General features: G+C 41.1%; 1 protein-coding gene across 1 annotated transcript in view; it reads left to right on the top strand.

Annotated features, from left to right (window-relative positions):
• The window catches only part of LOC145415822 (uncharacterized), a 93,842-nt gene that overhangs the window by 31,859 nt on the left and 34,483 nt on the right, over positions 1 to 27,500 (top strand). The window contains exons 3-6 of the mRNA XM_080285019.1: positions 10,405 to 10,505; positions 11,118 to 11,273; positions 17,721 to 17,723; positions 26,352 to 26,531. Of these exons, the coding sequence (XP_080141145.1) occupies positions 10,405 to 10,505; positions 11,118 to 11,273; positions 17,721 to 17,723; positions 26,352 to 26,531 (440 nt within the window). The remainder of the gene's footprint in view (positions 1 to 10,404; positions 10,506 to 11,117; positions 11,274 to 17,720; positions 17,724 to 26,351; positions 26,532 to 27,500) is intronic.

Below are 27,500 nucleotides of genomic sequence, written 5' to 3'. Positions count from 1 at the left end.
AATAATAATAATAAATAATAATAATAATAATAATAATAAAGTAGATGTGCGATTTCTTCTTGTGCATTAAGAGAAAGCAGAGAAACTACATACCCAATCCTGCGATATGCATGCCAAATTGAAAGAATTATAAAACGATATTACTGTGTCATACAAGAAAGCTAGTATCCCGATGCAAACGCCACATAATCGCAAATGAAAAATAGTACACAGAGTAGTATAAGAAGTATAAAGAGTTTCTGTCACGTTGTCCCGTACCACCTTATTGACAGTGATATCCGCCCTCCTTACTTTATTTTGTATTCTTCATAAGTTCCGGAAGGAGGTTGACCCCCTAAAAAAGAAAAAAAAAATGGAGGAAATTTATATATGGTGGAAGGTATATTGACGGACCCAGACGAACTGTAGTTGGGAAACCATGTGCTCATTTTCCCTTCCCTAATTTTGATCGTATTTTACCCTTGGAAGGGGGGCTAACCACAATGAATCTGTGTGTGGGGGGGGGAATCCAGTGTGTGTGGGGGGGAGAGGATCCACTCTCCCAAAACACATACAAGAGGAAATACACAAACACCCCAAGTATGCCGGGGGTGTAGAAGGCAACAAAAAACACTCAACCCAAACACTAACAACAACAAATAACCTACACCAGACAACTACACTCTATTACTATTTTGTTTCACCTACCCGGTACTGTATCTTCCTGACCAAACCTCTTCTCTTCCCACTAAGCACCATATATATATATATAGATATATATATATATATATTTATATATATATATATATATATATATAAAATTTGTGGTAGGTGGGGGCGCTCACCATCCACTCACTCGATGTAGTGTTGCTATCAGGTATCTGCCCTTTCCTCTCTTCCACCCTTTTCTGTTCTTTCCTTCATTCTTTCCTTGTCCTTCTGCCTGTGGGTGACTCTACAATGAGTGACAAGCCAAATGGTTTCCTGTACACCAGGAAACCATTTACTACGCTGGGTGGTAACCATATAGCCAAATTTTGGCACCTGGTGGTTTAGTGGGTAATTATTGTGCTCCAGTAGGATTGAGCCGGTGAAGGTTTATATCCAAGGGGTGGTTGGGGTTGATTGCTCATTTAATGCCACTCAAGGATGAGTGAGGCTGGTCACTCTCATCTTAAATGTCGAGACCAACTGCCTAGCCCCGGGCTCCTACGCTCCTCATGGGGCAATGTAGGATTGGATGATGGATATATATATATATATATATATATATATATATATATATATATATATATATATATATATATCGCATTACGGATGAGAGTCCATGTATAACATATACTGAGGTATCAAAGCCATATCCGCCCTCCTTTGACGATTTCTGAGAATTTTTAATCTTGTGAAGGAGGCTGACCCCCTAAAATTCATAAGTGGCAAACTGCATATACTGGAGAACTGCTGTAACCAGGCGAACTCATCTGGGAAGTTTAATTCAAACCCATCAAATAGCCTTGGAGGAGGAGTTAAAGTGAAGACACACACACACACACACACACACACACACACACACACACAGGCTGAATCATCGCGCAAAGATTTTGGGAGTAGCCGAAGATCATACCATTCTGCCTCGCAGGACTGGTGATGATGATGATGATGATGATGATGATACTACTACTACTACTACTACTACTACTAATAATAATAATAATAATAACAAACGAAAACAACAACAATAATAATAATAATAATAATAATAATAACAATAATAATAACAAACGAAAACAACAACAATAATAATAATAATAATAATAATACCAGAAACTATAACAGTAAAAATGATACAAATCACACCCCTAATGGCGTTTTCCTGTGGCTGGTGTGGAGGCCGGGCTCCCAAACAACCCACTTACTCTTTGTCCCCCGCCACCAATGACCCTCGGGGGGCTGGAGGACCCACACAAGGACTTTCACTCTTTTTATCTCAATTTTCTCACGTCACTCTCACGCCAGGAGGGGGCATTATCTCTGTCTCTCTGCCTCTGTCTTTGTCCGTCTGTCACACACACACACAGTCATCTGCTCCTGCCTCACGCCTACTCAATTTCTCTCTCTCTCTCTCTCTCTCTCACACACACACACACACACACACACACACAGACAAACCGTTTCTCCCACATTTTCTTTTCTTGTCACATAATTTTCTATCATATTTCCTCGACATCGTACAATTTCATCCTCAAATCTGGAACTCACTCCCGCATTTTTTTTTTTTTTCGAGTTCCTCCACATGTTTTCCATCTAAAGTTTTCAATCAGTTTTCTTAATCGGTCGCCATTTAATTTTCTCTATGACTGGTGACAAATATATATATTTTTTTTACAGATGGATACGCATTTGGTTATCTTTAATTTTGTTTTTATTTTTCATTTCTGGACAAGCATTTTTTTTTTTTTTACTTCTGTATACGTATATTTTTCCTCTTTATATTTCTCGTTTTTATTCTTCACATTTGGATACATGTACTGTTCCTTTATATGTTTGTTATTTTTTTTTTTACTTACTGCCACACCCCACACAGTACAATATCCCACAGTCACATCTCACATACTGCTACACCCTAATTGCTACGCCATACCTCACACACTGTCACACCTACCTCTGCCACATCTCATACTCTCACAATACATACTGCCCCCATACACACTGCCACACCAAGCACACTACATATCACACTGCCATAAACACACAGTCACACCACAAATGCTACCACACTTCACACTGCCAAACCTCCCACACTCTCACACTGCCAAACCTCCCACACTCTCACACCACACACTACCGCATCTCCCACTGTCACACCTCACACCAATCACTTGCCTCGGAATTGCACCTCCACTATCCCCTCTTCCCCCCTCTCTGACTTAACCCCTTCCTTTCAGTGACGTTTTCCTTATTTCATTCCTGCTATCTCTAGAGGTAATTCTTCAGGTAAGGATAAATTTCTTGCACTGAGCAGGTTAAGGGAAAATATATCTAATTACTCTTGTTCGACAGGTTTATTTAAAGCTCTAATGCAATCTGTGGAAGTATGAAAAATTACCGAAAAAACAAGTTATTAGACAGAGGGGTTAAACCTTCCTTAGTCCCCCCTCCTCTTCCCTCCAACCACGTTTTCTACATCCCTCTTCTTCCATACCATTTCTTCTCTGACATAGACCCCTCCACTCCCTCCCCCTCACCACCCCATTACCTCTCTGATTTACAATTCTCAGCCCCATCCCCCCCTCTCCATCATTTACTCTGATGTAATTCTCTCTTTCCCTCTCTGTTTTATTTTATTATTTTTTTTTTTACATTATCCCATTCCTATTTTCTTCTCTGTTAAGCTTTTCACCCTTACCTCCTCCTACCATCTCTCTGACTGTCTGTCTGTCTGTCGGTCTCTCTCTCTCTCTCTCTCTCTCTCTCTCTCCATTACCACTACTCCCCCATCCCCATTTCTTCTCTAACTTACCTCTCATTCCCCCACCAGTAATATTTCTCTCTCTCTCTCTCTCCCTACTCTCTCTCTCTCTCTGACATTTAGACACAGACACAAACCCCATTAATAGTGCAGCCTACAGTATGAGTCACAATTAAATGTCACATGCAGTATATATATATATATATATATATATATATATATATATATATATATATATATATATATATATATATGAAAAAAAAAAAGGATAATTAAGTATTGCTTAGGATCATCTTAATGCAGAGACAAGAGAACATTAACCCATTCATGATCAGGTCAACTCCAGCATTTTCTTTTGGCTGACATAGTTAATTTTAATCAGATGAAGGTGAGTCATAGGAGCCAAAGACTGTTGAAGTCCCACATATATTAAAAAAAAAAAAATAGTAGTAATTGCTAGCTAAAAAAAGTCAACCCCATACTATAGCCTTCTAGGTGTAGGGACCCGCGGCTAGGCTACCGTTGTCCAGTACATTTAGGGGTAGATGACCTGCTTGCTTCCCTTGGTGGCGTTACAGGATCGATAAACCTCCAGTCACCTGTGCTGGATCAAAGTTACGCACGTGGATAGGCAGGCACTCAGACGGGGGCGCTCTAACCACTACAGCCTTCACTACGCGGAACCACATTTAGTTTTAGTCTAAGTGTCTATCTATCTATGTGCCTATCTATCTATCTGTATGTCTATCTATCTACTTACCTATCTGTCTATGGCAAGACGCCTTAATCCCGAAAGGAGTGGCCACAAACACACAACTTCCATGTCCCCCTGTCTCATACCATCAGCTTGCCATTCCTCCAAGTCACACTATCCCCACTCATTCACTATCCTCACTCATTCACTATCCTCACTCATTCACTGTCCTCACTTATTCACTATCCTCACTCATTCACTATCCTCACTCATTCACTGTCCTCACTCATTCACTATCCTCACTCATTCACTATCCTCACTCATTCACTATCCTCACTCATTCACTATCCTCACTCTTTCACTATCCTCACTCATTCACTGTCCTCACTTATTCACTATCCTCACTCATTCACCTCTTCAACCCTTCCCTCACCTCATCCTCGGTGTCCTCTTCCACTCTCCCGTTCCAATTCCCTCACATACACTCTCCTTGTTAATCTTTCATTCCCCATTCTCTTCTCTCGGTCACTTCTTACACTTGTCAGCACATCCACATTAGCACCTCGACGCTCCTTAAATTATCTCATTTGTCTGTTTGCATGTCGACGTAACTCAACATACTCCTCTCAGATAACTCATTTCCACTCCTCTCACTCGTGATGTGCGTCCTTCGTTTATACCATTCGGAATTCTTGCTTTTATTTGCACGTGCAGTCTCTCTCTCTCTCTCTCTCTCTCTCTCTCTCTCTCTCTCTCTCTCTCTCTCTCTGTGTCCTCGTCTCTTCTCTTCCTGCTACATCTATGCGATTTCTTGTTAAACCTTAGAAGGAATCTCCCATAATGGAGAAGTCAGCAACTGTCCATCAGCGGCGGCTTTCTTATTTCATTCTTGCTACCGCCAAAGGACCTTATATAAACACTGGCAGCGATGGCAAGACGGGAATTTTAAAGACGTGATAGTGAAAAGAGGAGGAGGAGGAGGAGGAGGAGGAGGAGGAGATGAAAAGTGACTTGTTAGGAAATGATGGGGGAAGGGAGGTTAAACTGGAGGAAAAATTATACATATATATAGTATACAGAGAGAGAGAGAGAGAGAGAGAGAGAGAGAGAGAAGGGATAAGGCGTAGAGTATATAAGTCAGAGAAGAAATGAACCGAAGGTGGGGGGGCGGGGATGGAAGGAGGTAAAAATTATGGTGGTGTGGGGGAGGGTAAAAAGTGGATCTATTTTTAAACCTTTCCCAGAGGTGAAGTCTTCTTTTTCTTCTCTTTTTCTTCTTGTCCCTGAGCTGATGTCTTCTTTTTTCTTTTTCCTTTTTCTTCTTTTCAAACTTATTCTGAACACCGAGATACAGGTTCATTCAGCTAAGGGAGATTTCTCGAACTACAGAGTCAAATCCAGCCTTACTCTCAGGCTCTTGTGACTAACTCTCAGCTGAACGAAATTGTTTATCGTCAACAGTAGAAAAGTGGTCAGTCCTGTCACGAATTTTTATCTTTTAGTTTAACTCCTCCATTTCCGCTGACGTCCTTTTTTGGTTTCGCGTTGCTACTACTAAACGATTTTGTTCTGCTTAGGAAAGGCCTCTGGTATCTTCAGAAGTTTATTAAAGCTGAATCCAACCCCTCGAGCTCGAAAAGCCTCTCCTACACCAAAATAAATCGTCATGAGAAGGTAAGAATAAGTGAAATGAAAAGATGTTCCCCAGGCCCCAAGGATTAAGCATGATCCCTCTTAGTGAAGTGTTCAAAGGGTAAAACAATGCAACACAAGACAAACAAAACTGCAAACAAAAACAAAAAAGAATAAAAAGAAAAAGGAAACGGATCCAGACATTAAAAAAACCCGCCTCCACCAACTGACCTTAGAGCCGAACATATGACCCTGCCCTCTGACCCCGACCTTTAACCAATTGTTCTCAAAATCAATTTACTTCGTTCTTACCGGATGCTTTACCCTCCCACTAAGTCTGGCCCAAATCAGTCCAAAACTGTTTTAAGTCTGCCTTGTCCTATGACCTTCAATGTTGACCTTTACTTGTGACCTTCACTTATGACTCAATGTTCTCAAAATTTAATACCATTATCCTTACCTCATCTTAAAGCCTCGCACAAAGCTTGGTCTAAAATGAATAAAATGTTACACTTGACCTTGCCATGTGACCCTGAACTTTGGTCTACTAATATCAAAAACATCAGGTCGGTCCCTTGGCTGATCCTCAACCCGTCCACTGTTCTACTCAAATCAGATCAAAGTTGCTTTAGTTACACGGGTCGTACTCTGACCATGCCTGTAACTTTGACATCTGATTGATTTTTCCCACACATCGAAGCTCTTCATTGTCACATTAGCCTACATCCCATGACCATGTTTGCTCTATACCGGATAAAAACTGTTCAAACTGACCTTATTGGGCCAAAGTTTGACCAAGCCCTATGACGTCTGCGTTCGACCTATTGTTCTAAAAAGACAACGGGTCACCCCCTTTTCTGTTCCTCTGACCATCCATCAAATTTGGCTAAAATCGGATAAAAACTGATTTACCTACTATGCTGACACACATACACACACACACACACACACACACACACACACACACACGAGTAAAACACCTGCCCTGGCTTGGCGAGTGCGGGTGTAACAAAGTAAAATGTACCCCGTCTCTGTCAGCCTGTTTATCAAGTGCCATTTGTTTTTCTATTTGCCTAACAATTTTGAAAACAACGATGCTCCTTTGACTCACCTGAAATACATACAAGAACTGACCCGACCATGAGAGGGTTAACAGTGACAGCTAAAAAAAATAAAAATCATGTTAGAATAAACACTAGAGTTGTCCTGATCATCATACAGTTATTGGTCACAGGTATTAATTTCATTTCTCAAAACGTAAGGGTGACGATCTTTTTAATTATTTTTTTTTATTTTGGCTTTTCAGACGATGTTTTTACGTTTAATAAGATCTTCTGTGGAGAGAGAGAGAGAGAGAGAGAGAGAGAGAGAGAGAGAGAGAGAGAGAGAGAGAGAGAGAGACGTCACCGGGAAAATAAATGGTGTCAGGTTTTAGGCAGACAATGGGTTAATCCTCGATGCAGTTGTTGGTTCATTCTCGCTACCTCCAGCCGAATTCTTACACACACACACACACACACACACACACACACACACACACACACATCAAGGGAGATGTCTCGTTGTGAAAGGGTTAACGAATAAATGTATCTGCTTCCTCTAATTTGAAAAGTCTCTCTTGAGGTTAAAAGAATCGTTTGGAGGCAAAAGAAAAAAAAGAAAAGAAAAAAGAAAAAGAATACATCATCAGACTGAAGGGGTTGACTTTCCGGCTCCCGTATGTTTGTTTAGCTGAATGAAATCGCCTGTGGTTATACTCTATTTGATTGACCTGTGCAGCTGAGGCGTATGGGTCGAGTAGTGTGTGTCCGATTCGCGGCTGCTGACTGGCCGCCGATGATGTAAATCCACAGCTCTTCTTATTTTAACATTATATTTTTAAATTCCCCCGCAATATAAGCAGCCAGTTTAAATATGAAATAATTTCCGAAGCTAAAGAGGTCAAATTTAGCTCTAAAAGTTTACCGTTATCAAAGAAAATTAAAGCTGATTATAAAGTTTTATAAAACGATGAGTGACGTTTGAAGTAAATTATCAACCCACGGTGTACAACCACGTCCGCAAGTTGCGCTGCATCTACCCACGGTGTACACCTACGTCCGCATGTTGCAGTATAATATCCACCCACGGTGTACACCTACGTCCGCATGTTGCACTATAATATACACCCACGGTGTACACCTACGTCCGCATGTTGCACTACCAATATATGCCCGAATTTACTTCAATGACATCATCGGCGGCCAATCAGCAGCCGCGAATTAAACACACCCTACTCGCCCCAAACGTACAGTACCTGCGCACAGGTCATCAAACACGGTATAGTAGTTATATAACTGCAATGCTGGTCTTTGGCAGGCAGACGGTTAATCCTACTGACCCTTTGACTCCTCGGATTACACTGGGATTAATCAAGCTGGTTGGTATTAGCCTGAAGGTAATCCCTAATTGCCACCCATTACTATGAATCGGTTTAACGAGGTTATTTTTTAACTAATAATTCCAAGTATTTCCTCTACTGATGGAAGAGTATTATTTTGGCACTAATTAAACGCTTAATGCTTCCACTGCAACGAGACTTTAAAAGGGTTAATTATTTTCTACCCTGTAATGGACGGGACAGCTCTAGAATTTCCCACCAGGTATCTCCAGCTGAGAGTGGGTTAAAGGAGCCTGTGTGTTAATACTGTCATTAAGAACCATCTCATGGTCGGGACAACTCTAGTACTCTCTTCAAGCTAACGCCAGATTATTTTCCTCAGCTAAGAACGAGCCTAAATTATAACCCAATCCCCTACATGATTTCCCTCTGGTGAGCAAAATCATGTGGGTGACCTGTTTAGGTGAATCCAAAGTAACGCAGTGCTTAATCGAGATACTTTCTAATTTAAACATTTTACAGGTTCAGTCCGCCAATACAATATTAATCGAAGTGCTTTGTATGTATTCTATCGTGAGATTTTCCCGTTAAGCCAGTGGGCCCGGGGATGTCTTTTTCGTTTGATTCTTGCCATCTCCTGACGACTACATTGGCTTAGTAGACTTTTCAAACCGGAAGGAATATATACAGCATTAACGAACCTCTACAATTCGAGATGAGTTTCCAAAGATAAACAGAAATGCCTGGCAGGAGTAAAGGTAAATAATGAAAGGACGTCGCCCAAATTCAATACGTTAAAGATAATACAGCCGTTTGTTTTAGTCTGATTATAAAACTGTGTGTGTGTGTGTGTGTGTGTGTGTGTGTGTGTGTGTGTGTGTGTGTGTGTGTGTGTGTGTGTGTGTGTGTGTGTGTGTGTGTGTGTGTGTGTGTGTGTGTGTGTGTGTGTGTGTGTGTGTAGAGCAGCGAAATGGTTGACCGAAATATTCTTTAACACTCTCTCGTACAGGATATCCTCAGCTGAACAAAAATGCCATGTGAGGTCTGCCTGGATAATACAGCGGTGCCTACGTTTCTCCACGGCATGGGTGGGGTTTAATGATTTCTGCTTGTCTAAGTTCTGATATTGTTCCTACTGTCACACTGGCTTTTAGGGTATTGCGTGTAATATTCCTAGGATTCGTGTAATATTCCCAGCAAACTCTGTCTCATCATTATCGCTCTCACCCTAAACCTAATCGTCGTTTTCCATTCATGCCAATTATTTGATACCATCCTGATCCTACTACCCACTAATATAAACAATTTTCCATCAACCTAATCCTGTTTCCGTACAAGACAAACTACATTAATTCAAAACAAACTTATTTTCCATTACCCTAATCCTATTTCCCACTAATACACACTATTACACTGGTCTGTCTCTATTTTCCATCATCAGCAATCATTTTCTCTCATCCTAACCCTTTTTCATCATCATAATCCTGCTTCCCGTCAACACATACTCTTTTTCATCATCCTATTTCAGCGATGCCCAACAGCGTCAATTTTTCGTCCGCTCTCTCTCCATGAATCAAATTAAAATATATATATATATTTTTTTACTGGCATCCATATTTGTTGGTACTATGAAATAATAAATCCTAAACTAAAAGTTTTATTTTTGGATGAATTTAGCATATCAGTTCTGTTCTTACGATCGGTACAGTAACCATGAGTAAAAGAATGGGATATATATATATATATATATATATATATATATATATATATATATATAGATAGATAGATAGATAGATAGATAGATACATAGATAGATACATAGATATAGATAGATATAGATAAAGATAGATAGATAGATAGATAAATAGATAGATAGACAGATAGACAGATAGATAATATTGATACACACACACACACACACACACACACACACACACACACACACACACACAGTATATTGCCCGGGAGACGATTAAAAGTTCTTGTCGTTTAACACGCATATATTCGAATAACAAAAATACAGATCACTAAGAATCTTCACCTTATCCTCTTCAAGCCGATGGGGTGCCGTAGGTCCTTAAAATAACCTGGCGGTAAGCTACTTTTAAAATATGCTTCATGGTACTGATGCAGTTTTTTATTCTGTCGTGATGCTTGTCTAGCTTTTTGGAATAAAACTGTGGGCTTTTCGGCGTTATGGGTTGAGCATCCCTGTGACCTACTCCCATTTCCACTGACACAAATGTTTTTCAGGTGCCGCTGTGAGAGTGGCGGAGGGCAGCACACAAGGGAGGTCAGCAGCCTTCACTGAGAACGAGTTGGTGAAGAAAACTACAGTGGGAAAAGAAAAATGGGTGAGAATACAGACAGAAGTGAAGGAAGGAGGAGGAGGAAGGCAAGACGAATGGCCGAGAGAAAAACCAGGAAGGGAAGCAGGTAGGGGAGGAAGAAGACAGGCGGAGTGGATGAGAGACGAATTACGAGGGAAGCAGGTAGAAAGAGGAAGACAAGACGAATGGGTGATGAGAGAGCCAGGAACGAATGAAGGAGGAAGAAAGGGGGAATGGAAGGTGGAAGATGAGGAAATGAGGAGAAGGGAGGAGATGGATGAACGGAACAGGAGGGACAGAATGCTTTTTCACAGCAGAGATTCCGCAGCAGAACGAGAAGGATGGAGAAGAATGGAATACGGTGAAGGGAGGAAGAGAGTGGAGGAGAGAAGGAGAGAAGCTAGGAGGAGAGAAGAAGGGAGGAGACGAGAAGATAGAAGGAGAAGTGAAGACAGAATGAGAGGGGACATTATGAGAAAAGTACACGACAGAAAAGGAGACTGGAGCAGAGAAGGATACGGAAGGAGAGTGGAAGGGAGACTGAGGGAACGAGACAGGAGAGGAGGAGAAGAAAGAATAAGGAGAGGAGAAGTGGGAGAGGAAGATGGAGGAGGAGGAGGAGGGAGAGAAGACAGAAGAGAAGAAGAAACAGAAGGAGAAGAGGATGTGGAGGTGCGACTGGTGCTGCCTGAGACGAACCTGGAGAACAACACAGTGAGTGAGGTATTCTGCAGCGAGGGGGAAGTGGCGCTCCTACCATGCAAGTTCCCTCAGCTCTCCACACTGCACCAGGTAAGGCAGCAGGCAAGGTAGGCAGGTGACAGGGGAGGTAAAAGGGCAGAAAGCTGGGAGGTAGGAAACAGGAGGTAAAAGGGACAAGTGCCGGGGCAGGCAGGAGGGAGAGAGGGAGGGAGAGGACGAAGGAAGACAGAAGGCAGGGGAGGAAGAAGCGAATGGGGAGGCAGGACATAGATATGGGTATGAAGAGAAGCAAAGCAAGTTACTAATATGTAGATTACCAGCGGCGACCGCCAGTGACAAGCTTCACGAATGTGGTCACCCTATCAAGCGTGGCTACCCAGCTGACGCATGTTCTGCCTCATGGTCAGAGCTGGTGACCTGTGAGAAATTTACCGAAAGTGAACAAAACATTGTTTTCCTGCTTGTCTTCGCCGATGCACGTGTTGCTGAGAGTTATCAAATTCACTTCAGACTGCAGACAAGTCTTTCTTCTGGCAAAAAGTGGTTGTCTGTCCCAGAAACGCCATATACATGTCAAGCGATGTCCAATCTTCTTCAAAGTATTGAAAGTTTCCCAAGGTCATTTCAGTTCTTCATTTGATTCCTTATTAGCTCTCTAAACAGACTGTGATATTGTAATGTTTTCTACTGCTACTGATTTCTTATTGTCCATTTTTTCATTTTGATCTTTGCGCAAAAATAACGTCCATGAACTGAGAACTAAACGAGTAAACTTTATTTTATTTTACCTGATGTCGGGCTATATATTACAACTCAGAGAAACCCATCGCAGCCAAACGGTTATAACAAATAACAGAATTTGCTGGTACCCAGAAAATAATGTAATAAACAATGACAGTAACGCGAGGACTACATCGTCAGAGAGAGAGAAAAAAAGAAAAAAACAGGTAAGAAATAAAGTACTCAGATAGCCGTAATGGTAACACCCAGTCCCCTTTTACCTCCTTCAAGAAGCAGAAGCCCGCAGCAACAGTCGAGTATGTTAAAGGGTAGAATAAATACCAGTACATGGCTGAATACGAATAAAGGTAGTATATGTGGTATAAATAAAACCGCAAACATAAAAATGCTAATAAACCATGTAACTCCCTCACTATGGTTTCATCTTTTATGGTACCTTATTGCTGTTTTAGTCAGACGATTTTATTCATCTCAGGAGGGTTCCCTGGCAGTGAAGTGGCTAATGAATGCTTTAGTAATTCCTTCCAGTTCTACAGATCTTGTACGCTGAACAGAAATTATCTAGTGAAAGCAAGAATACATGAATTAATACCATTCATTATATTGGAAAAGGTAAATTATAAGGAATCTCACTTGTTCTTAATCTATTCAGTCTAATTACGTATCTTATACTGTACTTCGCTATTCCAGGAAGGTTTATCCAACTCTAAAGAACCCTGTAGTTCTGGCGGGGTTAATGCAGGCTGTATATAACTCCACCAGTTCCAAAAGCCTCTCACACGCTGACTAATGCCATCTGGTAACCGCAGGAGTAAAATCAGAAATACGTCCTCGGATTGATGACTTAACTTGTTCATCACGGTGACGTGATATTTATTTCAATTTTGCTAACGCTAGACAACTTTATTCAGCAAAATAACCTCTTGTGCTGAATCAGTTAACGTAAACATATTCTAACGCCCTAAATAAAAAACTCTCACAAAGTGACGCAAATTGATTGAAGGGTGTACTAATGACAAAGAAAAGTTGCCATATTGATTGGGTAAAGCTGTGTGTTAGTACTGAATGGGTTACGCCGTAGAAAATGTAACAGGACGAGGACAATTTCATTTTGCTTATGAGATTTCTGGAACTGGAAGGATTAAATATAGCCTAAATTAATCAATTCTTTCACTAACAGAGGGCTAATTGTAATCGTCTGGTAGAAGCAAGAACAAAATAGAAGTGACGTCACTGGGCCGAGGTGGTTAATGGGTGAACTGGGTGAACTACTAATATACTCCTATAAGCCAAAAGACTGCTTTCCCTATTGTTACTTCTATCAATCTCCTTAATTTACAAACCATCTGATGCAGAATGATTGGCTTTTTTAAGAAAATCAAATGATAAACAAGGACAAAAAAATTGCCACAGAAAAATTAGCCTTTCACTATGGCAGGATCATATCATAATTTTTTCCTTATAACATATTACCCATTTATCTAAACTAGCTAAATTTTTTGGAGGGGACGTGGTATTACACTAAAAAATGAGCATATAAACTGCATCCTTCAACTCCCAAACTAGTTGTCATATGCTGTCACACAGTGTTATATCATTCGGCACCATGTGATACTGCAATACATATAGGGCTCAGCTGACCCCCTTCCTCCCCTGTACTGTCACAGAGTTGTCTACGTACAGTATTTCGACATTCTTACCATAATAGAGTCTGAATGAAAAAAAAAGTGGATGATATACAAATGAGAACCAGAGTGTAAAAAAATTTAAAAAAGTTAAATTTTCGAGAACCCAAATGGAAAAAAAGGCATGTTTCTCTAATGACACTCTATCAACTTAAATGCAAAATGACAAAAAATTTGGTAAAGGAATGTGTTAGTATTTCTTTAAAGGATCCAATAAATTTTGACCCTCAACTTAAGAAATACGATACCCGATAAGTTATACCACATAGTGCTGCAACATATCATGGGTAAAGTACATGTGCGTGAAATACACTATACACAGGACTAACCTACTTCCTTCCTCCCCTTCACATCACTTATCAGACAAAAAATTATGAAATATTCGGTGAAAACCTAGGAAACCTCTTGTCCCTTGAACACGGTATTGTGAATTTCACTCTGCAAACAGTAACAGAGACTGTTGTTATGACTCCGCCTAGACAACACCGTTCCCATGTCAGTTTGCTCCATTTACTATATTCTAAAAAATACGTGAAAGGCCATGATGAAATTTGGTTAGTTCTGTCCTTGACCTCCTGATATTAGCAATGTGTGCCAAGACTACAGAGTGGAACTAAGATGTTCAGTGACGGCGCCTGCCAGACTCTCAGGCCCTCAGAAAAACACAGCTAAATGAATGAAAAATCAGCCGATACTTGACAACCTCCAGGCCCACGCGAGACGGCGATGTCTAGTTCGTGTGTGAGTTGAGTCTCACCAAATTTTAGATAGGTCTATATATCTCAAAACTGGACATCCTAGAGCACATCAGATGGGCGCCGATCAAGTTTCAAAACAACCCCATTAGAGTTCAACCTTAACCACACATTCCCGGAGGTTAAGTACCAAGTTCTCAAAATTTCGGAACGTACCCTCACAAAGAGCGAACCCCATGATACGACGACATTGATTGGCGTGTGTTACTGGGATGTGGGTCAGCTGAATAACGCACCAACTCAGTCAGTCACTGAAAAGGGCGTTTCTTGGCCTTGCCTGAGGGAGGGTCCGACAATATAAAGGTTTGTAAAAGGATTATTATGACTTGGGTTCCATGTCTCATCTTGTTTCATTGATGAGATATGCATAATTTAACGCTTTTATCACTTTTCATAACCTTAACCACTGATATTTTTCCCCCAAATGTAATCACTTGTTTTTCTGATGATCCTGAAATCGTTATTCCATATATGTTTCAACTGCATCCTGAACTTTCTTTTCATAATGTTGCAAACAGACTATCAGACACGCAGATAAATAAACCCGACACATAACCTCCTTGCCATTTTTTTAATGCAAGAAAGAAGGAACCAAAGGCCAAGAGTAACCAAAACTGCTTCCTCCGAGAAAAAACAAAAACAAGATAACAAAGAGCCAAATTCAAGATCCGTTCACCTCGAGGTGCCTGGACACACTGCGTTCAAATGACTGGAGATTCTAGGCACTACGAAATACACAGGGAGACAGTACCAGAACTTACCAACCTGATGATGAAATGAAAAATTTGTGGAAATGTGCAGTATTTTTTTTTAAGCTATGTAATATTTGTAGAAACTTATCAGTCAAAACCAACAAGAAGTACGGTATATAGCTACTGTCCAAATCAAGCCTAACTGAGCCTATTCTAGCCGTCAAAGCAACGGCCTACGGTTCAAACCTTGAAATACACTCGGCTTTAACATGAACGCTTCAATCTCAGTATTTTCTGTTTTCCATTTGCTATCTCCCGCTGCAGCGGCTAAGTGGTCAGCGTTACAGATTGCTACGCTACCTGCCCGTTTACGTGTCGTCAGGGTTCTAATCCTGGCGCTGCCAGCTGACGTCATTCGACTCAGGCGTACATCGTTCCTCTGTGGGTTGGGAGGTAAACGAGTATCTAGGGTAACACCCAGGAGGGGTAACTGTGGTAACCTGGATATTGCAGTGGCCTTGTATCCCAGAATATTGGGCGAGAAACCTGCTGCGGGCCTAAAAACCTGTTACGGAAATGAGCACCGCAGCTCAAGGCCTCGTAGCTTTTGTCACACCTTTACCTTTATTTTTATCTCCCGGCAATTCTACTTTGTTTAGGAGACACTGTTAAGTCTGCAGGAATTAGATGTCGAATTCATTATCCGATTCACTACAAGAGATCTCTGACAAATGTAGACATCATCTTAAAAATATATATATATATATATATATATATATCTATATATATATATATATATATATATATATATATATATATATATATATATATATATATATATATATATATATATATATGTATATATATATTAATACAACAGGTTCTTGAATCGAAGGCGTTAATATCCTTCACCCCTAACCTCAGCAGCCAGATTAGGTCCTTGGAGGTTGGTCGAGATCGCCATAACGTTACCCGGCGGGAGGCGGAACTATTAGAATGGCAGGTATAGGAGTTCAAGAAATGAGTATAAAGTAATATCAGATACTACGAATCTCACTCTCAACAATCATAAATGTGATACTTGTCTACACAGTATTTCTTAGGTGGGAAGAATGTGTTGTAAATTTGGAAAGGTTTTAATATCTGTAATGTTCTTGTAGTTGTGCTGTCACGGACGTATTGTGTAAAATGTAAAATCTTGCTGTTGGTGTCACAAAAATCAGTCATTTCCGCGGTATTAGAATTTCGTAAATGAACTGCATTAAGATGAAACCATTTTCTGTGAGCACGAGCCTTTCCAGATTCTGTCATTCCTCCCAGCGTTACTCTGGAAACAGATAACTTATAATAACCAACTGTCATTTAATTCTTCTGTTCCCTTTAACTCAGCCTGCAACCGAATCCCGCTTCATGTTATCTCTGTTCCTGATGTCCTGGTTGACGGTGAAAAAGAGAAGCAGCCTCGTTCATCGCCTTTTCTCTTCTTCTAGCTGCCAAAGTCTTTCTGTATTTCTCTCCATGACTTCACAACTATACTGAACTTCCAAATGTGAAAAAGTAACAGAAAACGCTTCACAAATGATACACGCGACAAGAGTAAAATTCAGATGATGTTCAGGACCTCCCCATCCAATTCAGTCTCAAATAATTCGACATAAACTCCTCATACGTTTTGTGCATTTCTAGGTTTACATAATGGGACTTAGTACTCTTATCTAACACAGATGTACATGTAATTATGATACAATTATTTACAGAGCAAAATTTCAGTCAACCGCGGTGAGTCGAATTATAAAGTTAACCAAAATCGTATTTATTATTTTAAGGAGAGAACGGAGCAGCAAAGAAAGGAAATTCAGGATATGAAGGGTACCTGTGAGAAAAGTAGAAAAAAAAAAAATCTTTTTATTCTTATGATAACACTGTTGCATGGGGGGAGGTAGGTTTCAGAAAAACATCCAGGTAAAAAATAGTAGCAAAATGAGTTAGTAATTACGGAAAGCATATCAATCGGAATATTAAGTATCGTGGGTTCTATAAATACAATAAATGATGTATCTGTCTAGGTGCTCAGCTTGTTCGCCTGCGGTTCAACTCTCGTTAGTTTCGGAGACACACTGAAACCTCTTCGTTACCGCTTTACTTCTGCACACTGAACGTTAATACAGTCTTGTATGTTAACGGGTATTCATGCAATGTTGTATATCTTTATCTATCAATCTATCTCTCTGTCCATAGATGTGTGTGTGTGTGTGTGTGTGTGTGTGTGTGTTTGTAATTGTCCACCAGACCAGTAAGGTGTATCAGACAAGAAATATCGCTAAGGAAGAGGTATTAAGAAGCCTACTAACTACACGTGAAAACAACATTAGGTATTCTCACCGGGCAGAAGACGTGTTTCTATATACAACAGTGCTATCCCCAGACGATTACATTCAGGCTGAGACAGATTTTACGACATGGGAAGGTTAGATGCAGCCTTCACTTACCCCTTCACTACCAGGCGGCTCTACTGAAAAAAAAAAAAAAATAGCTGTTAATGAAAAAAGTCACTGTACTGAATGGGTTATTTACTAGCATTTTCACTATTTCTTCAGCATTCATCAGCATTATCATTTATGCTTTGTTTCTTTCTCCCTCCGTTCGCTGGCCGGGATAACACAGAAGGTGAGTTCCTGATAATGCTAAAATAACTGTACAGTTGTTAATACTGCCTGTTCGCATCTAGAATTGAAACAGGGGCGAGGATTGTACAGCGAGGTTGCGTGTCGTACCGTAGTCTGGGGGAAGTATAGTTGCTTTTCATGCCAGTCATACTTTGATCTAGAACTGACCTCGTCAAGGTTTGTCTGTCTCTGTACCAGCATCTGTTGGTCTGTTATCCGTCTGTCAATCTAATTACAGACTTAATGATCTGTCTATCTGACCATGTATGCGTGTATATTTGTGCGTACGCATGCATACATGTATGTATGCATGTCTATGTAACCATCTGTCTGCCTGTGTCTAACTGTGTTTCTGTCAATCTGTGTGTGTGTGTGTGTGTGTGTGTGTGTGTGTGTGTGTGTGTGTGTGTGTGTGTATTAATGCACATGCATATTTGCATGTAAGTGCGTTTCTATGTATGTATGTATGTATGTATGTGTATGTATGCGTGTGTGCCTGTATGTATGAATGAATGTATGTGTGTAGTCACACCAAAAGGTATCGCGCAGGTAAGGAACGATAATATCCGAAATGACCATTACATAGAAGCTCATGAGTTCCCGGTAAGATTTAATTGTAACTACTTTGCAATACATATAATAACAATATGGACGAGAAAATGTCATAAACAAGACATATATTGCATCCATGAGAGAGCAAGTTTATCAGCATGGGGAAAAAAAAAAATCGTTGTTCAGTTTCCAGTAGCCATCGTCCGCGTCTCAATTTTCTTTGCGTCAAGTGTGCATCGTTAATTTTTAGTGTGAGTGTACGTATGTCTGTATATGTTGACGTACCAATCATTCTACGCATGTATAAATGACATGTATAAAGCTACAGTAGGTATGTATGCATGTATGTATCTATATATTAGTCTGTCTGTCTAACTGTCTGCCTCTCCTCCATATACCTACTGCCTAACGCGAGTTTTATAACTGGTGCAAAAAATAAATAAATAAATAAATAAATAAATAAATACAAAAAAAAGGATATATGTCCCAACGAAACAGTGACTCCTACTCCCACCACACTACGCCACAGCCCACCACACAACAGCACACCGTCACCCCACCACACAACAGCACATCCTACACCCCATCACACCTTACCCCACCGTCAAACCCCTCTACACCGCACCACACCACACTACACAACCCTCCCTCATCTACTCTCTTACATGAAAGTCCTCGGTCAGTCTGATTAACTCATACAGTTTCATGGGTGCCCTCAGCTGAATGAAATCGTCTGGTAGCAGCAATTATAGAAATAGAAGACGTCATCGTACTGAAGGGGTTCACGCGACCACACTCTTGCTATTCTGGGAGTGTTAGCCATTCTCTCTCCCTCCCTCCTCCCCTCTCTCTCTCTCTCTCTCTCTCACACACACACACACACACACACACACACACACACACACACACACACACTAACATCTCCACTGTTCACACCACAAACGCTCAAATTTAGGAGCCTAGTTCACCGTGAAGATGTGTGTGTATGAGAGAGAGAGAGAGAGATAGATAGATAGATAGATAGAGAGAGAGAGAGAGAGAGAGAGAGAGAGAGAGAATTTCCTACCTGACACTCGTACGTGACAATAAACCCCTCACTACGAAAGGTGTTCCCTAAAGTAAATACTACTACTACTACTAATTTGACAGTACCAAGAATAGGACGAAAAGGTATACTGCGTTGGAAGGATTAAAACACTTCCGTAAACCACATCGCCATCACCACACCACTAACATCACCATCCCCACCACACCCCATCATCACCACATCACAATATGCTGCAAACACCTCCATTTCAAACACTCCACCACAACACATCCTCTCCGCCACATCATCACCACACAACAAACACTACCATCTTCACTACCATTACCACCACACATCATCCCCTCCACTAAATCGTAACCACATCTCACCACAACACCACACCACACCCCACCACCAAACCAGATCGCCAATACCCCACATCCTTTACCACACCTTCTCACCTCAGTACCATTCGGTCATATCCACTTCCACATCACATCATCGAATCTCCATCTCACACCACATCCTCTCCATCACCATCATTCTTATCCCTTTACCAGATCATTTTCACCACATCACAGAACATCAGCACCGCAACACCATCTCAACCACCACGCCATAGAATTACATCACAATCACAACGTCACATCTCTTTACCAGACCATTCCCACCTGATCACCACACCATTATCACATCTCTACCACTACACCACACACCATCTCCACCACACCATGACCGTCAAACATAGTCATCACCACCATCACACCACATTAACAGTCATCATTAACCACACCACCACATCACTACTAAGCCACATCATTTCCTGTCACCATCTCCATCACATCACATCAATACAGTCATACACTACCACACACCACAGCACCACAATCGTAAATCACCACGCACATCACATCACCATAATTACACGCCACCACACACCACCGTCACCTCACTATCACACACTCTTCCACCACCACTACACACCACCACATCCTCAACCACACACGCCACATCCCTCCACAGCATCATTCTCACCCCGCCAGAGCACCACATCCAATCCATTAAATAGTAACTAGATCCCTGTATTTAATCATTCTCGCTTCATTATCTTCACCACCACACCACGACCGCATATCATCTCCATCTTCACCACATCACATTCCTCCACCACACTCTTCTCACCACACCACCTCACCAAGCATCTCCCTTACACCACCACACCGCGTCACATCCCTTCACCACACACCTCACACCACACCATTTCACCTACAAAATAAGCATCTTCACCACATCATCACCACATACCTTCACCAAACCACTCTCACCTCACCTCCACACACCATTTTCCGCCTCTCAACACACACACACACACACACACACCCTCTCCTTGTGCTATCGACTGGAAGAGGCCCCCCCATAAGACCCCTGCCCTCCCCCCCCCACAAGCCTTAAGGAGAGGAGACACACGACATGGAGGGCAAGGGGCGTATTGAAGTGGGTCTGGAGATTACGTAACATTTCCTCCTAATCGATTCATTCTGTGCCTTACAACTGAACATCCTCTTCCACGTTACTGATCCGAGCTAGGCCAATATGTACACGAGAAATTTAGATGAAAGATGGAAAATGAATCGCTAAAGAAGAGGTGTTTAGGCAATCTCCTGTGGTACCTAGAAAGCGCTCCCAGTTCAACCGTGAAGCACATGGACGATATTTTCCATCTGCCCTCCAACGCCAGACGATTTCATTCAGCTCAGAAAGGGGTAAGAAACAACCCTCCATTAAATCCCTCTAGCGCGATGAAACAGACGATTTTCTTCAGTTCACAGTAGACGATTTTATTCAGTTCACCGCAGACGATTTTATTCAGAAGATGTTAAAAGGCCATCCATTCACAGTCAGCTTGGATCTTTGTGCTTGGGTACTTAACGGTCTGCGGTTCCGATTTATTTTTCTTTCAATTTTTTTTTTCCTGTTTGTCTTGTCCTCTCTAATTTACTTTTTCTCTTGCTATATTGGTCTTGCTTATTTTTTTTTTTCCTGCTGTGTTGAATATTTTTTTTTTCGTTCATTTTTCTGCTCTTTTGGTCTTTTATTTTTCGTATTTTTTCTGCTCTTTTGGTCTTTTATTTTTTGTATTTTTTCTGCTCTCTTGGTCTTTTATTTTTCGTATTTTTTCTGCTCTCTTGGTCTTTTATTTTTCGTATTTTTTCTGCTCTCTTGGTCTTTTATATTTCGTGTTTTTTTGCTCTTCTGGTCTTTTATTTTTCGTGTTTTTTCTGCTATTCTGGTCTTTTTTTTTCGTGTTTTTTCTGCTCCTCTGGTCTTTTATTTTTTGTGTTTTTCTGCTCTTGGTCTTTTATTTTTCGTGTTTTTTCTGCTCTTCTGGTCTTTTATTTTTCGTGTTTTTTCTGCTCTTCTGGTCTTTTATTTTTTGTGTTTTTCTGCTCTTCCGGACTTTTATTTTTCATGTTTTTTCTGCTCTTCTGGTCTTTTATTTTTGACGTTTTTCCTCTTTTCTGGTCTTTTATTTTTCGTGTTTTTCTGCTCTTCCGGACTTTTATTTTTCGTGTTTTTTCTGCCCTCTTAGTCTTTTATTTTTCGTGTTATTCTTCTTTTCTGGTCGTTCGTTTTATCATTTTTTTTTTCTGAAGTTCTTGTCTGTTATTATCTTATTATTCTGCTCTCCTGGTCTTTTATTTTTTATAATTTTCATTTGAGTTCTTTTTACTCCCTTTTTTTGTGTTTTCCAAATATCCTCTCTCTCTCTCTCTAGGTCTTGTCTGTTATTATTTTATTTTCTGCTCTCCTGGTCTTTTATTTTTCTATGATTTTTCATTTAATTTGAGTCCTTTATACTCTCTTCTTTCTTTAGTGTTTTCCAAATGGCCTCTCTCTCTCTCTCTCTCTTTCTGTGTGCAGCTGGAAAGTTCTTATTTTTAGTGATTTTTCATTTAATTTGAGGTCTTTCCTACACTACTCTTTCCTCAATGCTTTTTCCCATTTACTCTCTCTCTCCTTTTTGCTGCTTCCTGTGCAGTTTGAGGTCTTTTTTGTCCCCTTTATTTCTGCAGTTCTTTTGTCATCTGAGTATTTCCCTCTGCTTTTCTTCATTCATTACAGTTTTTTCTCTGCTCTTGAGGTCTACCACGCCATACCATACCACTGTCACTCGGATCACCATATATCACGGCACATCACAAGCCATATCGATGCACAACAATCCCACATTCATTTCTACAACTCTCTCCTCACCACCACAACACCACATCCTACCACCACAACCACAACACCACATCCTACCACCACACCTCTCTCGCCTCACCTCACCATCACACACCATTTTCCAGGTTTTACCACATATAATATGTCTCTCCTCACCACCGCAACACCGCATCCTATCACCACACCTCTCCGCCTCACCTCACCACCACACACCATTTTCCGCCTCTCACCACACACACACACACACAGCCTCTCCATGTGCTATCGACTGGAAACCCCTCCCCCCCATCCCCACTTCCTTCTACAAGAACCCTGCCTCTTCCCTCTCCCTCCCCCCCCAGCAGTAGACTCACACGACAACACAAGGCGAGCAAGTTTAAGGAGCTGTCGATCCACTTTGAGCTTGGGTCTTGTGGCTCCGGCTCTAGTTCTGTTCTTTGCTCTCTCTCTCTCTCTCTCGAAATCATATATTCTCTTGTTTCAGCGACTTAGGAATATGCCGTTTATCTGGACATTTTCTTCATTGATTAATTTATGTTACTTTAGATCTCTTCTGTTCTTCTCTTCTTTACTGTTTTTTCTTCAGCTCTTTTCTAATTTTAACTGGCAAGTCCTTTCTTAACTAAGCTCTTTTCCTCTACTTTTTGCGTTTTTCTTCTCCCTCCCTCTCTTTTATTAAGCTAATCGAGTTCTTGTTTTTTCAAATTTTTGTCATTATTCTTGCCAGTTGAGTGTTTTTTGTTTTTGTTATTTTTTCTTGTCAGTCAGATTCTTTCTCTGCTCATTTGTTATTTTTGTCAGTTTTGGTTCCAGTCGAGTTTCTTCTGCTTTTTCCCCCCCCTGTTCTATCGACTGGAAGAGTTCCCCCTTTCCCCCCAACAGCAGACTCCCGCCACAACACGAGAAGGGCAAGTTAAATGTCGATATTTTTTATTTTTTTTCTAACCCTGGGTCTTGTGGCACAGTTACTCGAGTTCTGTTCTTGCGACTTTTCTCCTTGTTCTTCTTCTTCAATTTCTTCTTCTTGTTCTTGTTCTTCTCTTCTTCTTAGGCTACTTGAGAATTCTTGTGGCCCCTTCTATGGATTATTACTTTCTCTGCCACTACTTTGATTCTCTCTTTCCCTTTCTCTGTTCATTATTTTCCTTTTCTTCAGTCTTCTCTTCAATGTTATTTTAATATTTCTACTGACGTTTTTCTTCAGTTCTTTCCTCCTCGTCAGCGCTGTTCCTTTTGCCACTTTCAGGTTTCTTCTCCCGTTAGTTTCTTTTAATATCGCCCATTTTCCACCTTCTTTCCCTGCTCTCTTCTTCCTCGTGCTACCCACTAGAAAAGCTCCATCCCCCCCCTCCAAACAGCAGACTCATGACAACACAAGGAAGCAAGTTCATGGAGTTGACGTCTCTCTCTCTCTCTCTCTTTCTCTCTCTCTCTCTATGGAGGTGATGATCCACTCTGAGCTGGGGTCTTGAGGCTTGGGTACTTGAGATCTGCCTCTCTCTCTCTCTCTCTCTCTCTCTCTCTCTCAATTCTGCTGTCCTGCTCTCTTTCTTTGATGCCATTTTTCTGGTCGTTTTTCTACTGGCTATTTTCATGCTATTTCAGTTTTTTCTAATCCATTCTTTTTTTTACTATTGCACTTTTATCTTTTTCTCTGTTCACGTGTTCACTGCCGATTCTTACGCTGTTTGAGTTTTCTTTCAATATTTTCTTTAATCTTTGCTATTTTTCTTGCCATTCGACTTTTTCTGTTCTATTGTTTTGTTGTTTTTCTTGCAAGCTGTTTTTTTTTTTTTAGCTCTTTTGTTTATTTTTTGGTACAATTTCTTGGAAGTCAGTTTTTTCCTTTAGTCCGTTTTATTTGCGTTTTTTTTTCTTTTCGGTACATTTTTCCCCTTTTATTTTTCCTGTTTTTTTTTCTAGCCATTAAAATCTTTCTTCTTTTTTCTTTCTCGGCCCCTACGACCCCCCCGATCCCCCCCTCCAAAGAGAGAGAGAAAAAAGGTCTCACAGGAAACCACAGAGAGAGCGAGTTTAAAGAGTTGCCAATCCACTTGCTGCCTGGACGCTGAGGCTCGGGATTCCGGGTGTTTTTCTGATATTTTTTTGCCTCCTTGTTTTTCTGTGCTAATGAGGGTTTTCTGTTTCTGTGCCTTTTTTTTTTACGCTGACTTTCGTTTCTCTTTCGTTCACTGTTACTGCCTTCTTCTGCTGCCCGAATTCACTCCTTATCCTTTTTAATATTCTCACTCCAGCCTGTTTTATTATACGTGTTTTCTGCTACCTGAGTTTTATTTTCTTGGTCTTTTTTTTTGATGTTCTTTGAGTTGTTCAGTGTTATTGTTCCCTCTTCAGTGTTTTTTTTGTGTCACGATTTCTCTTCCGGTCATTTGTTTTCATAGTTTTATGGCTCTCTTTTATCTTTATCATTACTGACCCTTTTCAGATTACTTTTTTCCTTTCCAGTTGTTTTTCCATTTGAGTTCGGTCGCTCGTTTCTTTCTTTTAGCCCTGTTTTATCTAATTAGGTGCTGGGTTGTGTGGCTCGGGAAACTGGATGTTTTCTATTTTATATATATATATATATATATATATATATATATATATATATATATATATATATATATATCCAATTTACTGTGCTCGTGGACGTTAGGGCTGAAGGATGCAAAGAGTTGGCCCTAACGATGTCAAAATTAGGGCAAAGTGACGCAAAGTTTATGAGTGAATAAATCCAAGATTACGGCCGAAGTTAGAGCCAAAGGATGAGGATGCCAAGGTTAAGGCCAAAAGGTGCCATGGTTAGGGCCGAAGGATGACAAGGTTATTGGCAATGTGTGGCTTAAGGCTGAAAAATGTGACGGTTAGGGCCAAGAGAAACTTGAATTGGATGAATTTTCATGTACCTCATCGCAGAAACAAAGAAGGTAGCGGGTAATAAGGGTGGTTCGAGTGGAAGTGACCAATGGTATGAAGACCTAAATACGATACAAAGGACTGAGTACCGAAGAAGCCCGACTACATGCAGGTGTGTTGTGCCAGGATACTCTTATCAGACTGAGACTTGGGCGTGGCACGGACATGAGAATTCAAGAGTTAGGGCAATAGAAACGGGAGAGGCAAGGAACATACGTGGGTTGCTGAGGCTGGACTAGGTAAGGAACAGATTCATGAAAGATTTAGATTAAGGATGTTCATTGATCGGCAGGTAGAAGAGGGTGTAATTAGTATGATCACACAGGACTGGATACGAATAATGTACGTGATTTAGCTGTAGTGTGGAAGAAGACGTGGAAGGCTAAGGAGAAAACCCGCCTTTCCAGTTCGGTGACGTATTATTCATTTTATTTTTCCTAGCTACAGACGATGTTATTCAAATAATTAAGAGAGGCTTTTTAAAATGAAGGAGTTACAGGTATCATTCATAACATCTTCGCTACGATCGGACAGTTTAACCTATTTGCAGTCGTGTTTTGAATACAGGACAGAACTAGGCATTTTCTAAAGTTAATTAAAGGGGGGAACCCCGGGGCAGAGACCTATGAGCCTCGCGACTATGACCCGATAGGAGGAGGGCGGTACGCTTATTACCCTTCCAGCACAATCCTTCACAGAGGAACCCAGCCCACTAACTGGTTAAACCTGACCACAAGAATAAAATATAAATAATACGTCATCGGATTGAAGGGATGAAGTGGAAAACAGGGTTTAGATGATCATGATGATAATAACATTTTTTACTATCTACTCCACTTTTAGTTAACATAAGAGTTGGAATAATGATGATGATGATAATACCCCCCTCCCCCCCCTCGTGTCCACCAGTCGTTCCTGCTGCTACAAGTGTCATGGCTGAGGCGACGTGACTGGCACATCCTTACCACTGGTGTCTACACGTACACCTCGGACGTGCGGTTCAGCGTGTTGCACAAGGACACCTCAGACGACTGGACGCTGCAGCTCAAGTATGCCAAGGCCACGGATTCAGGCACTTACGAATGTCAGGTAAGTGTATGGCCTTGTCTTGTCCCTGCCCCTATCCCTGTCACCGTGTCTGTCTCTCTGTGTCTGCCTCTGTTCCTGTCTGTCTGTATCTCTATATGTACGTGTGTGCCTGTATTTCTGGCTGCCACTGTCCCCGTCGCCTTCTCTGTCTCTGTTCCCACTTCTATGTTTATGTCTGTGTACAACTGTTTCTGTCCCTCACCTTGTCCTTGTGTCTTTCTGTGTATATCTGGCTCTGCAATTCAGCGTGCTTCAAACAGATACCTTAAACGAGTGAACGCTGCAACTCAGATATGCTAACGTCATGAATTCTGGCACCCATAAATGTCAGGTCGGTGGTCTGCTTCTGTCTCTGTGTTTCTGGTCCCATCTCTGCTCCCACCTCTCTTCCTATCCCTGTCTGTGTCTGTGTCTATCGCTCTGTGTTTGATTCTTTGTCTGTCTGTAACTTTCTTCGTGGGTGTTTCTGTTGCCGACCCTCTTTCTATTCTTGTGTCTGGCTGTGGTTGTCTCTTGATCAATCTCCATCCCTGTCCCTATTTCTGTGTCTGTCTGGGTGCAAGTTAGTCTGTAGCACAAGGACACGGCAGACGTGTGAACGATGCAACTCAACCATGCTTCAGTGACACTCATTAATGTCAATTATGTAGCGGGGTCTTGTTGATTGTCGCTGTCTGTGAAATTGGGTTTATTGGCGTCTGTGTGTGCTTGTCTCTGTCTCTCATCAAGCAGACCAAAAGGTACCTCTGAACGCCTCTGTCCCTGTGCCTGTTTATTATGCCCATTTTCATGTCAGTCCCTCTGTCTTTCGTACCCATGTCTGATAGGTGGTTGGGTTCTGTCTGTCTGTGGCTGTCTCTGTATGTCTGTCTTTGTGTCTGCGGTTGTCTCTGTCTGTCTGTTTTTCATGGATATGTTTTTTTTCGTCTACGTGTTTGTCTGCCTTCATGTATATGGCTGTTTTTGTTT

The sequence above is a fragment of the Coenobita brevimanus genome, chromosome 13 (assembly GCF_032717465.1).
Source record: "Coenobita brevimanus isolate Jiangsu-jjx chromosome 13, ASM3271746v2, whole genome shotgun sequence".
Lineage (NCBI taxonomy): Eukaryota > Metazoa > Arthropoda > Malacostraca > Decapoda > Coenobitidae > Coenobita > Coenobita brevimanus.
This window is presented reverse-complemented; position numbering and strand designations above follow the sequence as displayed.